The following is an 18,003-nucleotide window of genomic DNA, read 5'->3' as shown; positions in this document are numbered from 1 at the left end:
AAAAGGGAACAAGTTCCACAACCCAAATGCCATGTGGAAAGAATGGTTAGGAGATCTAAAGCAAGGAACTCCTTTCCTGTGTTTCTAGGAGAGGGGGAGAGAGAGATGGGAGCCGCCTCTTTTCTGAAAAACTTAACGCACGAATAATGTAAATCACCCAAGTGATACGGTGGTTATAAATATATAACCTATATTTTGTAACCGCCCTAATAGTGAGTTTCCAATATTGCCCTTGGGCATATAATTAAATTAATAATTATAAAATCCCAACAGAGCACTCAATCATTCATATTGAATAATTAAAGTTGAGACTAGTTTGTTAGAAGGTGGAAAGTTGAATAAGGCATGCAAGTGAAATAAGCCAGTATAAGAACAAATACTGTCGGGAAAAAAAGGAAGAGGAATTATTATTGAAGTCTATGAAGAGATAGAAAAGAGAGATTGGGAGAAGGAAACCAACTAAAGGAACACAGTAAAAGCAGTTTCCTATAAATGGGAGGTTTAGTATAAGCAGTAAAATTGGGACTTTCTGAAAATTTTGAACGGTAATAGCTAAAAGATGTATAAACAAAATACTAAAGTGACTAAAAGATGAATCTGTTAGAAATAATAGGATGCCATTTAACCCTGGACTATCCCATAAATCAATTTCTGATTTGGAGAAGTCCATGTTGAACAGCCAACACCGCTCGGTGAAATCGGAAATGTAGATTTGCCACAACAAGTCCTCTTCCTTGAGTGTTCATAGTGAAGCAACCATAATACCACCTGTATTAGTCACCCATGGCCCAAATTCCACAATGTTCAGTTCCTCCGTAAAGTATATTTGCTACAATAATGAAACACCATGATCTATTGTCTGATCACATTTTGTGAGGGCCAACTTCTTCAGGATTCATGATGTTGTCCAGTAGCCTCTGCAGCCAAACCCCAATCAGTAATCAATGAACACCCTTGCAGGTTGAGGATATACTCTTATAAGGTTATCTGCAAAAATGAGAAAGAGAAGCAACAGAGGCAGGGGGTTTTGGTTGCAGCCGAGGGAGTGAAGACCTGTGGTCCAAACATAAGCATGGGGTTGGGAATGAAGATGGTAGCAGTTGGGCTCTTCAGTTTAGGACTCACAAGCTCGTTTAGGTCTCCTTGTTTCAGGAACCCCTTGTAAAGATCAAATTGTCTGACCTAATGGCTGCTACTAATAATTTTAACCTGAAACACTGTTATCTACACCAGTTCTAATGTCTCGAAAAGATTTGCATTTTCTGGTGTTGCAAGTTGTTCTTATTTGGCTTCCCCATCCCTTTCATTGTACTTGTATGCATGTTTGTCTAACTGATGTAGGGGAAACCCTAGAAACTAGGGGAGCTACAAAGTGGGCTACTAGACTCTTAGAATGAGACACCTATCATTGACAGGTAATAAAAGAAAAAGGAATTGCAACACCTTAATTCTGATTAAGCATGCTTATAAAACAGTTAAAAGTAGAGAAAAAAACACAATAAGTCCTAACGAATGAACACAACTAAACAAGAATCAATAGAGGAACAAGGGGATGGGGATATTGGCACCATAACTCTAAATTGAATGCAAGAATATCAAGAAATCGAAATAAAATAGTATTGTCCTAGTCAAAATCAGGTTTCTAACAATGAATTCAGCAATTAACAATGCAAAGGAATCTGTGGAAGTTTTGTTTTAAAGAAATTAAGAAACTACTGCAAAGGAAGAAAGATAAATTAAAAAATATTCAAAGAGAGGCTCAATAAAGTTACCTGCTGGTCTTGGCTGCAAAACAGGGGTTAGGCTAGGAACATAAATATTAGAAAGAAAATATTCCTAAGCAATGGTGAGACCCATGAATGGACAATAGGGTTAGAATGGAGAACCACAAGAAGATTGTTATACTAGAAGTGATAATAGAGAAGGAGAGACAGAAAAGAAAAAATAAAAAAAAGGTACGATAGAGAATAAAGAAAATTCTGACAGACAGAATAGCAGGGAAAGAGGAAGAAAGAAAAAAAAAGAAAACTGAGAGAAGAAGAATAGAAAGAATCAATAGAAAGGGGAAAAGAGAGAGAGAGAGAGAGAGAGAGAGAGAGAGAGAGAGAGAGAGAGAGAGAGAGAGAGAGAGAGAGAGAGAGAGAGAAGAAAGCAAATATGCAGAAGAAAAGAAGAAGAGAGAAAGCTGATCCACGCAAGAGAGAAAATAGAAGAAGGGAAGAAGAACTTACCCGAGAAAGAGAAGAATCCACACCAAGAAAGAAACTTGTGCAAGAGAGAGAGAAATCTTATAATATTTTCACTCATTCATGTTGCCAAAAATGAGTCCCTTACAAGATTTAAATAATATAATTAATCCCTCCCAACCTACATGCTTAATTCCCAAAATAACCCCAACTTAAGTAGCAAATATAACCCAAACCCAAACTAATTCAAAATTGGGCCAAAATACACTCTAGGCCCAGCCAGCCCACAAGACTCAAAACATAAAATTAAAAAAAATTCAATAGCAAACTATTACCTAACCCACTAAGATTAAGGAAAATAACATGACAAACTTTTTATAAGTAGTGCTCCTCGTCGAACCATAGGGCCCTAGCAATCCGATAACCTCCGAACTCATCATCCATCCACATAGATGCTGTCGTGGGATGATTTCAATGCAGACGTTGTTGGTAAACTCGGAACTGCCACTGATGTCCTCATCCCTAAAGACAACACTTTTTCAACTCTTAGAGCACCTACTCTAATGGTTAAATGCGTGATGGCCAACAATGGAACTCCTACAAACCAAAACAATTCACAATTAAAAAAGGAAGCATCACTAAAATTAATTGTAGATTTTGGATTTAGACTGCGAGACTTGCACTCTACTTCCGTTTGTTCCTCTATGTTGGAATCTGTACAGGCTTTCAGTATCCATGGCTGAGAAAAACCTCAACCTAGTGTTAGACCCATTCATGGTTGTGAAGGTGACAAGGTGATGCTAGGCGATAGAAGGCAACGAGAACCAAGGCAACACCAAGTAAGGTGACAAGGCGACACCAAATCACCTTGACCCAAAAATGGCCAAGGCGACAAGGCAGCCCCCTAGGCGGACACCTTGACAACCTTGGACCCATTACCTCTGCCTTTCTGTTACAGTAATGATGCTTCAGATCTGGTTTTGAATCAAAGAGAAATGTCCATGTGGATTTGCACAATTTCTTAGAAATACCTTTTATGTTTTTAACTTGTAGTTCCTTTTCCTGATCAACCAGGGTTGGAGATCTAACCACCAGTTTGTAACACGATCCACTCACATGGCATTTCTCAATGCTGTAGAAAAGAAACAGAAAAATGAAAACAATTAGGTGGGTTTGTGCTTATTTGCTTTTCTGTTTCAGTTGCCCTCTTAAGATGGGTGAAGGGGGTGTTCCTTCACCCACATCTTTTATCCAAAATGAACAAATGGGTAAAAGGGCTAAAAATGCCGGTAGGTATTGAATAGTTTAGGGGTACTTTTGCCATTTAGGTAGTCTTAGACTCTTAGTCAAGGGGTATTTTAGTCTTTTACCAATGTCAAGGGTAAATCATAATTTATTTAACCACTTACCAGTAAAAATTGACATTAGGGTGACTAACAGGTTCTAAAAGTAAAAGGATGGGTGCATGTCATCTCCAAAAATTGAGGGAGGTAGTTTTCATTTTGTGACGATCTAAGAAGAGTGCTTGTCTACCCTTGTTTATATTATTTATAAATAAACAAGTTAATTATTAATTTGTATAGTTATAGTAGTTGAGGAGTTATGTTGTAAGTGTAAAGTGATGTACATGGGATGTAGAAGTTATAGAAGGTTTCATAATTACTTGTTAGCCTATAAAATAGGTATACTATTAGAGAGATGAACATTTAATTACCTTCAAAAGTGGACAGCATAGAAGCTAAATAGATTTCTTCCTAACTAAAAGGACTGATAGATTGTTGTGCAAGGATTGCAAGGTGATACCGGGGGAAAGCTTAACTGGACAACATAGACTTGTGGTCTTGGATATGTGCTTAGTCCCAAGCATGGTGAGAGATCTTGCTCTTGAGCGAGATCTTGCCACTGAAGAAAAGCGAGATCTTGGTCGAGATCTACCAAAAAATGGCGGTAGTCTCGGTGGCCCATCTCGGTGGGTTTTAGGGCTCTGGTTGGATTGAAACTTGGTATTTAGCCTTTTTAAAGCCTTTTGAACACATTGGTGGCCTTAGATTTGTGAGAAAATAACCCTAACTATGTCTCCTAAGTTGACCCTATGTGTAAAACCGAAATTTTGTGAAATGCAAGGTTAGAGACTTAGAGTCTTAGTCTCTTAGAGTCTTAGAGAGTCAGAGAGACAGAGACAACATGTAATATTGTAATGTAAAGATATCAAGTAATTCAAGTTAATGAATTATCATTTATCAACTATCAAGTATCAACTATCAAGTATCAAATACAATAACATTACACATCAAGTATTCAAGTCAACAAGTGATCAAAGTTCAAACTATCAAAGATTCAAAGTAATAAATTGTTAAATACTTAAATGTCTTCAAAATTTTACAACCATAAGAATTAAGAAGATTACAACTTACAACTTACAAGACTAAGAGTCTTAAGACTAAGAATGTCAAAACTCAAAATTACAACTTACAACTTACAAGACTAAGACTAAGAGTATGACTGTATGAGTATCACTCAGCATTCTGCATCAATTGATTCTGAACGGTGGCCACATATGACTCCCAAGTCAATCCATCACTGAAGTATGTCACATATCGGTTTATATGGAACTGATGTCTCCATGTCAGAATACTGGAGGAATAGCACTCTGGGATAACCGTCAATCGTGGGTGGGTGAAAGAGCCATTGTTGTTGTGGTTGTTCATATTGTTGTTGAGTATTTGGGTAGGGGTTTCTAAACCACTCAGTTAACAACCCACCTTCACTCCCATATGTGTACTCTCTAGGTGCAGGGTCTTGAGGAATAATATGACCTCCATAAGAAGAATACCCACTGTAATCTGACTCGGTGGAGTGATCCCCGTATTGGTACCCCGATGACTGCCAACTGTTCAAACTCTGCTGTTGTGAATCACTCTGACCATGATCTAGGCTCATGCTTCCCATGTTGAATTCAAGATCATGCATGCTCGCATCATCATTCGGTTGCCCCTGCCCCTGGTTTGATCTGCTCTTCCTACTCCTAGCATAAGTCCGAGATATAGGGGAACTGTGGGTCGCATGTGTCGGATGACTCGAACCTGATGGAGGTGAGTCAGGTGACTCCCTTTGTTGATGCTGACTTCCATCAGAAACACGACCAGCCTGACTGCCTCCATGACTTGAACTCGATGGCTAACTTGGGCCACTTGGCCCTCTGGTATCATCGGCATCATTTGAATCCCCACTACTAGTTGTCACCTCAGTTGTTTCAAGTCGACCAGGTGGCTCCTCAAATGGTGCAGTTGGTCGTCCTTCTGATGTCGTTGCAGCAGCCTGACCCTCATCAGAAGATACGTGCTTAGCCACAGCATCTGGGCCCATAGTAGCAGCAATGGTAGGATCCGGCTGCCCTCCCGGGCCCATCAGGAGCGGGCCACCTCGATCCCCAACCCACTGATATATGACATCATCTTCCTCATCTTCTGCGGGGGGCTCGTGGAATACATCAGTTAACTCAATCGGTTCACGATTGTCGTCATCTATATCATCTTTTATGTGCCCCTACTTTCAATCTCATGTTGTAATGCACATATACTAAGTCCTCGAGCCTCTTACTCCCCAATCTGTTCCGTGCCTTACTATGGATGAGCGAGAAGGTGCTCCAGTTCCTCTCACAACCAGAGGATGAGCAAGTTTGTGAGAGTACTTTAATTGCTATGTCCCTGAGATTTGGCGCACTAGTTCCATATAACACCCTCCAGTCAGCTGCATAACCAAAAATAAGAATGCATTAGGCAAGTAAATCTTTATATTTATGTAACTTATCAGTTATCATTTATAGATTTATAGTCTATAGACTTTTAGACTTAATAACTTATAGAGTAGAGGACTATTTACTAGGATCAGTTTTTTGCCTAGTTGCAACTGCAGAAGGCTTTCCAAAACTCCTAGAGGCATCCTTGAACTCCTTGATCCGTACACCAATTCTTCAATTATTGTATTATCCTATTATGTATATGCTTAATGCACTAATGCAAGAAGTTGAAGAAACAATTGAATAAGTTCTCACCTCTCCATTAATGGTCCCTTGCATGACGGGATTTGACACAAGCTTCTCCACCACCTCTTGCACCGTAGTCATCAACTGTACATCAAACCCCAGATCATTCTTGTAATGGTACTTTGAGTTGAGGTAGTAAGCTTGCATTGTGGAAATAAAAAATTTGGTTAGTGACTTAGTGATTTGGTTGTTTACTTTGTAAATTATAAGTTATAACAAATAAAGAATGTAAATTAAAGTATACAAAAAAACTTAAAGACTTAAAAGTGACTCACCAGCCAAGTGCAAAGGATGCATCAAGTGCATCTCCCATCTATTATTGATGATCCTCTCGTAGGATTTGAAGGTGTTAGGGGCAGCAGCTCTAACCAATTCTTTCATTTGTTGGAGGGCAGCATATATGTGGGGCATTGTGGGCTTCTTCTCCGAATCCACCATCCTTAAAACAAACAATAGGCTCTATAATGCCCAGTGTCCTATTCAGCTGCCTCCAAAAGGAATAATCAACAATGGTTTGTTGGGCTAGTACTGCATCAGGATGGCTAGATCCACGCCAACCAAACCACTCCTCACTTGCAAACATGTGCCGAAGACCCACCACTTTCTTCTGGAAGCTTTTCAGAGCTACATAGTTGGTGGCGAATCTAGTCAATCCAGGTCTGACTAGATCACCCTTACAGTGGTTCCTCATCATCTTCAGCACATAACCATGGTTATAAATAAAATTACTAACCCTTCTAGCCCTCTCAACCACAGTATTGATTGACTTTCTTTTCCTTAAGTCCTTCAACATAAGATCAATCGAATGAGCTGCACATGGTGTCTAAAAGAGGTGGATCCTGCTGCTCTTCTTCCTCATCAACATTTCTCCAGCTTTTTTGAAGTTAGCACCATTATCTGTGACAATTTGGACAACATTCTTTGGCCCTACCTCGAAGACCACCTACCTAAGAAGCTTGTAAAGGTAGTCAGCATCTTTGATCTTATCTGAGGCATCCACTGACTTAAGGAAGGCTGTCTTTCCATTGCAGCTTGCAATGAAATTAATGGACTGTCTAGTAGGACCAGTCCATCCATTAGCCGTGACAATAACACCATATGTACTCCACTTTTCCTTTAATGAACCAATGTATTCATCCACCTCCTGCTTTACATTGGGTAAATATTTATTCATTACTTCCCAAGCACTTGGGCCTTTAACCCCTACACCTGCCCTAGCAACTGCATTGATCATCCCCTGATAGTATGGTGTTTTGGCTACATTGGGTGCAATGTTGTTGTAGAGCATGAATTTGCTGATCGCCAACCTAGCTTCCTCTTCCCTACTGCCTTCTCTACCTCCAACAAACATATATAGAATGCTTCTTTGATAGATGTCTTGTTAGTTGAAGAGGGAGGGGTCTTGGTCAAATGTGGAATCATAATGTCTAGTCTTCCTCCTCCTCCTTTCGGTCTTCTCAGTCTCAGTTCCCTGAAAACTATGTCTAGGTGGCATGGATGCCCCTGACCCCTAACCACCTGCTCCCCTTGTCTGTTCATATTGCCTCACACTCTTAGCATGTAAGGGCTGTCTGCTAGCTTCCATTGTAGCCTTCATCTATCTCCATTCAACTCGTGACTCAACACCGATAACCCTCCTCTCTTCATCGTCGTTTGACTCCTCATCAACATCAAGAATAGGTCTAGATAGCACTGTATCATCAAATTCCCTTTGCTTTTGTGCCATCTCGTCCTTTTTTTGTTTCCCTCCCCTTAAAGTTGCTGCAATTGCTTTTTGCACTTCATAAGGAACCTTGGGACACTTGGAAACATCTTTGTAACCACCAGCCATATGTTGCTTTAATCTGGTTGAACCACCAGAGTTCAAAGTCTTGAGGCAATACTTGCATCGGGATTTCTTCTTGTCAGTAGTCAGTGGATCCCCATGTTGCCAAGCAATGTCCTGAGTCCCACTACCAGTGCCGCGACTCCCACTAGTTGCCATTTAATATTCAAATGTACAGCACTGAAAGTCTGAAATACATACATGAATGTCCCAAATAATCATTAGATAATTTTTAGATACATAAAAACATGTAAAAACAATTTATAAAACAACAAAACACACACTTTGTTCTAAGATAACATATATACAGTGCTCAAACAAACATGTTTGTATTTTTAAAATAAACTACATAATATGAGCATCATTTAAAAAAAAAAAACAGATAAATTTTTAATAACATATTATTTTATGTAAAAATAATTTATAAAACAACAAAACACACCCGTTGTTCTAAGATAACATATATACAATACTTAATAAGACATGTTTGTATTTTTAAAATAAACTACATAATATAACCATCATTTAAAAAAAAAAAGAGAATTTTTTAATAAAATATTATTTTTTATAATTATTTTATTTAATTATTTAAATAAAAAAATTAAAAATAAATACAGCAAGCATGATAATCAAAATATTAATACATGAGATTGTAGCCCTTTAAATTTAGTTTAACATAAATAATAATCACATTCATATCGTAAGTATTTATTTATAATCTTTAATTTTAATTTTTTAGTTAACATATTTTTTAAATACGAAAATTCAAAAAAAAAAAAATAAAAAATAACAGAAAATTAAAATTTTTTCCATGAAAGTGTAGATCAAAGCTTGATCATCAACATATATTTATACCACACTTATACAATCATTGTAGAACCTTATATTTGAAAAAAATAAAATTTGGAGGAAAATCTTACATTTCTTGAAGATCCCTTGAATCACTACAAATATTGTGATGCCCCACATTTTTATATTATTATTTTATTATGGTGTGTGGATGTGTTAGTCTTTAAGATTATTAAAGGATCTGATGATTGGTTTAATCAAATGATCTGAGTGTAGTTAAAGGATAGTTTAATTGAGGCTATATTCCAATTGATATTTGGTCGAGGTCAGACATCGTTTGTGGGTCCCACAACAGTTGAATTAGACTGAAATGAAAATGGGGAAATGATCAGGATAATTTTCTGGACCGGGAGGTATTAATATTCGCACCTTAAAACGGGCCCACAAGCCCATAACAAAGCCCATTGATCATTTAATTAAATATATAGATTATATATATGTTATATCTATATATCTACAATATATAATTCTTAACCGATTAAGGAGAGATAGGGAGGGAGGAGGTGATATCTTTACCCCACCTCCTAGTTACGTGGTAGAATTTAAAGAAATGAGAAGGAGGTGTTAAAAGGGAGATTAAGATGAAAAACATATTATCTGATTACCTTTGTGCGTGAGACATAACAACAGGGAGAGAAATGGAAGAAAAGAGAAAGACAAGTACAGAGGGCATTAAAGAGTGTAGCAGGTGAGAGAAGAAGTGGAACGTGGGGAGAGAAGACAAATAGAAGAAGCAGAAAGATTAAGAGAGAGAAGAAGCCATTAAAGCTAGAGAATTATAAACGTAGAGGAGGAGTGGAGAAGTGGAGAAGTGAAGAAGTGAGCAAGAGGAGAGAGAAGGAGTGGAAGTGAATAATTAATGCAGAGGAGAGAAATCAGAGAGAAAGAGAAAGTGGGTGGAGGTCATTAAAGGAGAGAGAGAGTAGACTTGGAAGAGGTGAGTTGTGCGTGAGGTGAGTTGAGGAACAGAGGAGATTTTAGATTTCAGATTTCCGTGTAGAAGAAGAATTAAGGTAAGAGAGAGAACGAGTGGAGGGGAGAAGTGGAAAGAGAAAAGTGAAAAATCAAAGAGAAGAGGGCAGCCATTAAAGGAAGAGGAGAGAGAAGAGGAAGACCGTGGGGAGGAGAGAGAAAGAGGAGAGAAAGTAGGAGAGAGAAAATACAAAAAAGGAAGAAAAAAGAAAACTCCCGTTGGTTCCCGCATATTCAAAATAGACAGTAGTTATTTGAGGTACAAGAGCGAGAACGGATTTTTAACGGAACCAGGGTCAAAACACACACACATGGAACAGTGACAGGTAAGTGATATTGACCAACCTATGTATGTTAAGTAGGTGATTTCATTTAATAGATATGTAACATTCACATGATGACATGAAATCTATTTTGTTTATTTGTCGATGCAAATTATGGAAAGTGCATGATATATGTCTTTGTGTATTGAACAAAAATGTATGGAATTGGATGACAGCTTAATGTCTTGATTGAACTACTTGAATTAGAATGCTGATAGTATTCTTGAAATGTTAATCATGAATTTGAAATGATGTTTATGCTTGTTAAATGTATAATTAACATGCTCTCATATTTAAATGATTGAATTGCATGAACTGTGTTCAGATGAGACTGAATAATGATTGAAATAAAAGGATACATTGAGATAAACAGAGCATGGTAATGCAATGATGAATTGAATATGAAAAGAGTAAAAGAAAAATAAAAGAAAATGTAATGGCTTCTGGAAGTCCTGGTGCTTAAATGTACCCAAATGGGGGGGCATGAAGCAAGACTGAAAAGTGAAAAGAATGAGTCTGGGCCGATGGCAAATCACGAGGTGTACAAGGCCTTGTGCCTAGAAGCCACTTCGGTGGTGAAGAGATTGAAGCCACTTCGGTGGTGAAGGGACGAAGCCACTTCGGTGGTGAAGAGACGAAGCCACTTCGGTGGTGAAGGGACCAGAAGCCACTTCGGTGGTGAAGGGACAGAAGCCACTTCGGTGGTGAAGAGAAATGTGCATCCTCTGGATTTGTCTAGGCTCAAGACTATAATGTCAGATAACAGAAATGAAAAGAAAAGAAAAGGAAAAAGGAACAGGAAAAGGATAAAGGCAAAAGAAAAACAAACGAAAGGAAAAATTGGAATGTATGATGTTATATGATTCTGATGTGATTATTGATGCATGATGAACTGCCTGACTTAATTACATGGTTGTCTATATTGCTTACTGGGCCGCAAAGCTCATTATTGAAAATGTTGACAGGTCCACAGGTATATGACAAGGGCAAAGGTGCTGCCACTTGATAGTGCATTTTAAAGTAGAAGATGGAAAACTTTTCCTTTCTTTTTGTTGTAACTGATGTTAGTTTGACTAAACTGTGAATGTATATATTTCTTTGAGACTGTACGTAATTTACTAGACACTGTTGAAAGGTTAAATGTAAACATGACATGACTTTAGACTGTGTACATATGTTTATGAGTCAAACTGTCAAACAAGTTGTTTGTTTGTTATTGAGAATGTTTAGTTTAGCATTTTGTTTTAGTAGTTATAAATAGGTTGATAAAGGAAGGATCTGTCACGTGCCCTAGTTAAACGTCCATGATGTGGGCCCCACCAAGCATGTGAAAACTGGGGTCGTGACAGATATGCTTGAATTTGTTGTTGTTGAGGGGTGGGGGGCTATGTTGAATCCCCAACAAATTCTGGCCAAATTCCGGCCAAAAATCAAGTTTTCCGGCCAAAATGATGCTTCCAGCGAGATAGAGGAGAGAGAGAGACAAGGGCTTTAAAAAGCCCCTAAAGCAGCTAAAATAAACCCGTTAGCGAGATCTCGCCGAGATATTGGCGAGATCTCTCAAGATGGGCGAGATCTCGAGCGAGATCTACAATCTCGCAGATATCGCCAGAGATCTTGTCTCGCACCTCACAAAAAGCGAGATATCTCACGAGATCTCCCACCATGGTCCCAAGAACACATAAAAGGTCTAAGGTAAACTATCCTAGAATAAGATGGTGGAATTTGAAAAGAGAGTACTCTAAATCCTTCGTTAATGAAGTAGTCAAACAAGGAAAATGGGATTTTAAAGGGGATACCAATGCAATGTGGAATGAGATGGCTATGTGTATTAAGAAGGTGGCTAAAGAAGATGTTTTAGGTGAATCAAAAGGAAAGCTCCATTCTTATAGAGAGACGTGGTGGTGGGATAGTGAGGTTCAAGCTGTCATTAGGAATGAAAAAGCTAGTTTTAAGACATGGCAAAGAACTAAGGATGTTGAGGATCTTCAAAGGTATAGGTTGGATAGAAATGAAGCTAAGAAAATTGCGGGAAAAGCAAAGGAAAAGAAGTATGAAGAGTTATACAATAAGTTGGGCATGAAGGAAGGGGAAAAATCTATTTATAAGATAGCTAAGATGAGGGATAGAAAGAGTAGAGATTTTGACCATGTTAAATGTATTAAAAATGGAGATGGTAAAGTATTAGTTTGTGAGGAGGACATTAAGAAAAGATGGGAAACCTACTTCTCTAGTTTACTAAATGAGCATTCTTCAAGCACTTATGTTTCGGACAATTATACCTTTCACCAAGGCACCAATGTCCAAACTTATATACGTAGAATTTCGATGTCCGAAGTAAAAAAAGCTTTAAGGAGGATGGAACTCGGCAAGACTCAAGGTCCTGATGAAATCCCAATTGAAGTATGGAAAAGGTTAGGAACCCATGGACTAGTTTGGTTGACTAAGTTGTTTAATAAGATTATGAGCACAGGGAAAATGCCAGATGAATGGAGGAGAAGTGTTGTGGTTCCAATTTACAAAAATAAAGGAGATATTCAAAGTTATAATAACTATAGGGGCATTAAATTGATGAGCCATACGATGAAGTTATGGGAAAGAATAATTGAAACCCGTTTGAGACACTTAACTACAGTTTCGGAGAACCAATTTGGGTTTATGCCGGGAAGATCTACAACGGAGGCTATTTACCTAATTAGGAGACTTATGGAAAGGTATAGAGAATGTAGGAAAGACCTTCATATGGTATTTATTGACCTAGAAAAAGCTTATGATAGAGTCCCTAAAGTGTTAATTTGGCAAGTACTAGAAAAAATAAGTGTTGTAAGTAAATATGTAGATATAGTTAAGGATATGTATGATGGTTCACTGACTAGTGTTAGAATAGTGGGGGGACAAAATAATGAATTCCCGATAACAGTTGGGTTACATCAAGGGTCAACTTTAAGCCCATATCTATTTGCATTGGTAATGGATGAATTAGCCAAAGACATTCAAGATGAGGTCCCCTGGTGTATGCTTTTTGCGGATGATATTGTGTTGATTGATGAGACCCAAGTGGGGATGAATACCAAATTAGAATCATGGAGAGTAGCTTTGGAATCAAAAGGCTTTAAACTTAGTAGATCAAAGACAGAATATCTAGTTTGTAACTTTAGTTATGATCGGAAAGATGAAGAGGTGGTGATATTTGACGATAAAGAGATTCCTTAGAGTGATTGTTTTAGGTACTTAGGTTCAATCATAAGTAAAAGAGGTGATTTAGAGGATGAGGTTTCCTAAAGAATTAAAATAGGGTGGATGAAGTGGAGAGGTGCGTCCGAGAATGTGATTGGCGTATTCCATTAAAGCTTAAAGGAAAATTTTATAGGACCGTTGTTCGACCAGCTATGATGTACGGTGTAGAGTGTTGGGCTGTTAAAAAGAATCATATGAATAAACTCAGTGTAGCAGAAATGAGGATACTAAGATGGATGAGTGGCAAAACTAGGATGGATAAGATAAGAAATGATCATATTAGAGTTGGTCTGGGAGTTGCTGCCATAAGTGATAAACTTCAAGAAAGTCGTTTGAGGTGGCACGACTACGTTCAACGGAGACCTATAAATGCCCCTATACGGAGAAGTGATATGATCCATATTGAAGGAACTAGAAGAGCTAGGGGTAGACCTAAAATAACCTTAGGAGAAGTGGTGAGAAAGGATATGTATAGCTTAGGCCTTGTATCTAGCATGGCCTCGAAACAGAACTGATTGGAGGGCAAGAATCCATGTAGCCGACCCCATTTAGTTGGGACAAGGCTTATTGTTGTTGTTGGCTGGATTTTTTTTTTGGGGTGAATGGCTGGATTTTTAATTTAAATGAATTTTCAATTTGATTTGTTTCCAAGTTCTCTTTTTGAGAAAGGCATCATGGCTTTGCCAGTAAGGCCAACCCTATCATATTATCGTTTGCTATCTCTTTTCCCTCCTTTTTGTTTTACGTATCACTATGACTATTTTCATGAAAATTGCATCCATCACTGGCGTGTGAATTCATAGATTCTGATACCGTCACAGTATAGACATATAATTTGACATTTCAATTTTTCCATCTGATTGATCTCTCGTTGTCTTACACTCTTACCTTAGTTTATAAATTGGTATTGCTGTCTCTCTACCCCCTTCTCTCTCTCTCTCTCTCTCACACACACACACACACACACACTTGCACACACACTTATCGCCTCCCTTCTCGTGCTTGTGCGAGTGTTTTGCTTCAAATGAAGATTAGAAGGATAGTTGACAGCATTTATGCGAGCGAGGCATCAGAGAAAAGAAGGGGGTGGGGGTGTTTCAGGCAATGCTCAACTAGGGTACAAAGCATTGTGTGGAGGTCTAACACCAAAGTGTCTGGAATGCTTAAATGCTGCCTAGGCAATGCCTTGACAACTATGGTTAGAAGCTTCTATGAAGTTATAAATATTGTTACTTCTTGAAAGAAAATAGACAGGAGGATTGCAGGCATAGGCTGCCATATCGTATTCTGTTACACAACTACATTTCACTAAGGTTAGTAAAGTCTCACCCATTCATGTGTAAAATTTTGACCCAAATAGAACCTGGCCCTTGGAAAAACAAATTGATGACAAGTGCTTAAAAACATTCGTCAATTGATGATTGTGTTGTATATATACAAGAAAATTTGTATCACATGGTGGGCTTGGATGAAAAATTTGAAAAATTTTATTATTAGGCCAATGGAACTTCTGGAAGTTCTTTGTGGATGACTTAAGCTAAAAATATTTTACAAAATTTCATAGATGTTAGAAATAGAATTTCATTGTGGCTGGGGTTTGGACGCACTGATTCATGATCCTGATTTAATCCGGATTTAGTGTAGATTGCATTTTATGCACCTTTTATTTGGTAATAATATGTATGTAATTTTGAGGTTTCTGTTAAATGAAAAGTTGTGAGTTTTTGTTCTGCATTCTGATCTGACATTTTTTGCTCTTTTTCCTGTTATTTATTTGTATTTTGCCCCGACCTCCTATTTCAGAGTTTGAAATCCAGAGGCATTCGGTTTCCTGGGCGTGATAATGAGAGTTTGGCTCCAATATTTACTCCACCACGTTCAGTTGTGGAATCAGAATCAAATGCTACTCTAGATCACTACATTCACCAGGACATTCCTACACAAAAATTTTCAGCTGAGCAAACCAAGGAAGCATTTGATGTGGCACGCAACAGCATTGAACTTCTCTCAACAGTTTTATCATCTTCTCCACAACAAGATGTCTTAAAGGTAATTTTGGTTAGGGTGTTCTTTGACTAGAATTTTGTTCCTATAAACTGTAGATGTGTGAAACTAATAGAATCTGCTTTTGTTTATTTTTTGAATCTTTAACCTGTGAAATCATAAATAATTCTATTGCTCTACATATATTGTATATGAGGAGTTATAGGTCATCCATTTATTGGGACTTACTATCTAGATCTTCAGTTCTTAAATTTGATTAGATTGGATGAGCCTACCCTACCCATAAATTGACTTTTTTTATTTTTTTATTTTTTTATGTTTGCACTTTCCTCTTTGAGCACGGTAGTAATAGTGATTTTAGCCATAGGAATGTAGGCAATCATGTTTGTGTCAATCTCCGCCCTTTTTGTTGTAAAAAGCTAATCAGGTATATACTGGTAATGTGTCGATCTGATTCAAGGTTTGGAAACTTGTCTCATTTCACCGTTTTGGTTAAGACTGCCGAAATGGGTGAAATACTGAAACGGTGACTGAAATTTCAGTGAAACAATGCAGTGAGTTTGTTTGAGTCATTAGCCATAGGAATTCAATTCCAGCAAGATTTGAGTTAGGTAATCTATTTTTGTTTTTGACATTAGTAAGGCTGATTAAAGCCTATATGTACCCCCTTTGTATTTCCTCTGTATTGAACAAATTTGGCTGCTGCCTTCTTCTGTGTGAGAGCATTCTCTGGTGTTTAAAGTCCAGAAAATGGATTGCGCTTGGTGATTGAAGTCCTAGTGCTTCTTCCTGGTGGTTCAGAGTCCAGGAGTGTTTGTGTTAGGTGTTTGGAACCTTTCCTTTATTTGACTGTGGAGTTAGTCTTCTATATAGATCTGCCTACAAGTTGCTGCCTTGGGAACTCTGTTACTTGGGAGATCCAACTCATCTTCTCCCCTACATCCTCCTTTTTGATTCTCAGAGAAGCCACAAGGAAGACCTAACTCTAGAAACTATTCATATTGCAGTTCTAGCCTTTCCACCCATCAGAATCCTTCCATATTCCTAGGGTTTTACCCCCATAACAGCCCCTTCAGTTGACCCAACTTACAACCTCAAGCCACCATTGAAACCCTAAATTTGGATGTTACCAGTTTCTCCCTTGAAGATCCAATTCTGATCTTTCAATTCATCAATCGGTTCTGTTCTCTCATGGTTATGAAGTGGATCCAAGCCCCTTCTAAATTCCATCATTAAACTCTAGAAATCTTAAATTTGGAATTTAACTCTAATTTCCACATTTTGAGTCGGTTTCGATTTGAAACCTTGGAAGAACTGGCTCCTACTTGATCTTTGTAGCCTTATGGAGTTGTTTTGTCATTGTTGGCAACACTTATAGCAATATGGATGATCTGGCAGCAGATTTTGATGAGTTCGAATAGCTGGAATGGTCAGACAATCAACTATTGAATGATGGGCAATTTGTTCATTTGGTATAGTTACAAGGTTATCTTGACTTATGGAGCACATTGTGAAGCATTTGGTTTTTATATAGTGTGTTTAGAGCAGTTTTTGGAAGGCTTTGATGGATATGAGTGAATCCCAGGATGACCCAAGGGGAAGGGGGCGCGTGCGCCCGGGGGGTGCTGAGTCTGTGTGTCTCAGAACTCTCTCAATCTGGTGATGCTTCCTTAATTGCTAATTTAAGATTGCCAACAACATATTGAATGGTTACCACACGCCATAAGGTTAGTGGGTTTACTAGATAGTGTTGCACCACTCTACAATTCAAACATTCCAATATATGCAACAAAAATCAAAGTAGACACACAAAACCAGATTTACATTGTTCGGCCAAATTGCCTGCATCCGCGGGGTACCCCTACCTGGAGTTCCGTGTATTACTTAATACTCTATTTTTTGTTACAACAAGAGTTCAGGAATTTCAATCCTTGCTTCTATTTGAGATGCAACTTAGGCAAGGGCAACCCTAATCACTAAACGAGCCCCAACTTGTTATCATATAAAATTAGAAAAATCAAATTTCTTTGATAACATCAATGTTTTGGTCTTTCAACATTGCCTACTGCCTAGAAATTAAAATTAAGGTTTGAAGAATTAATTACCTCTTCAGTGAGTAATCCCAGCAACCATGATGCCTTTAATCAATGGATTCCACAATTCTGTATGCTGCACTGCTTAAGCATTTTTCAATCCGAAGTCATTGAACATCAAATAGATATTTCATCGACGTCCTTTGCTTATGTTAAGTAGAAATAGGTTTTGATGGCTTCCTTTTGAAAAAAACACCCAATTTAAAAAAAGTTCATCTAACAACTTCTTACAACTAGTTATGGCCAAGAAAGCATAGCTGTCAAAACCCTGATTGTGTTTTAGATTTTTTTGAAAAAGTTTGAGGATTTTTCTGCAATTACCTAAGAGGTTCGATTTGGTGTAGCATTGATGTACTGAGACTTCTTGCAGTTGGCCAATAACTTCTTTCATGTTCGAATCTTTTCCACTTATTTCACGTGCAGCTTCGCTGGATCAGTTGAAATGGAATCTTTTATCGAGACAGTCCAT

General features: G+C 38.0%; 1 protein-coding gene across 1 annotated transcript in view; it reads left to right on the top strand.

The window, feature by feature from the left end:
- LOC149012199 (TOM1-like protein 1) overlaps positions 1-18,003 on the top strand; it is a 46,681-nt gene that overhangs the window by 9,379 nt on the left and 19,299 nt on the right. The window contains exon 2 of the mRNA XM_089159474.1: positions 15,241-15,486. Coding sequence (XP_089015600.1) covers positions 15,241-15,486 — 246 coding nt within the window. The remainder of the gene's footprint in view (positions 1-15,240; positions 15,487-18,003) is intronic.

Source organism: Hakea prostrata, chromosome 6 (assembly GCF_041222555.1).
Source record: "Hakea prostrata isolate BN-2017 chromosome 6, UWA_Hpros_2, whole genome shotgun sequence".
In the NCBI taxonomy this organism is placed as follows: Eukaryota; Viridiplantae; Streptophyta; class Magnoliopsida; order Proteales; family Proteaceae; genus Hakea; species Hakea prostrata.
Note: the sequence above shows the minus strand (reverse complement) of the source record. Positions and strands in the feature narration are given on the sequence as shown.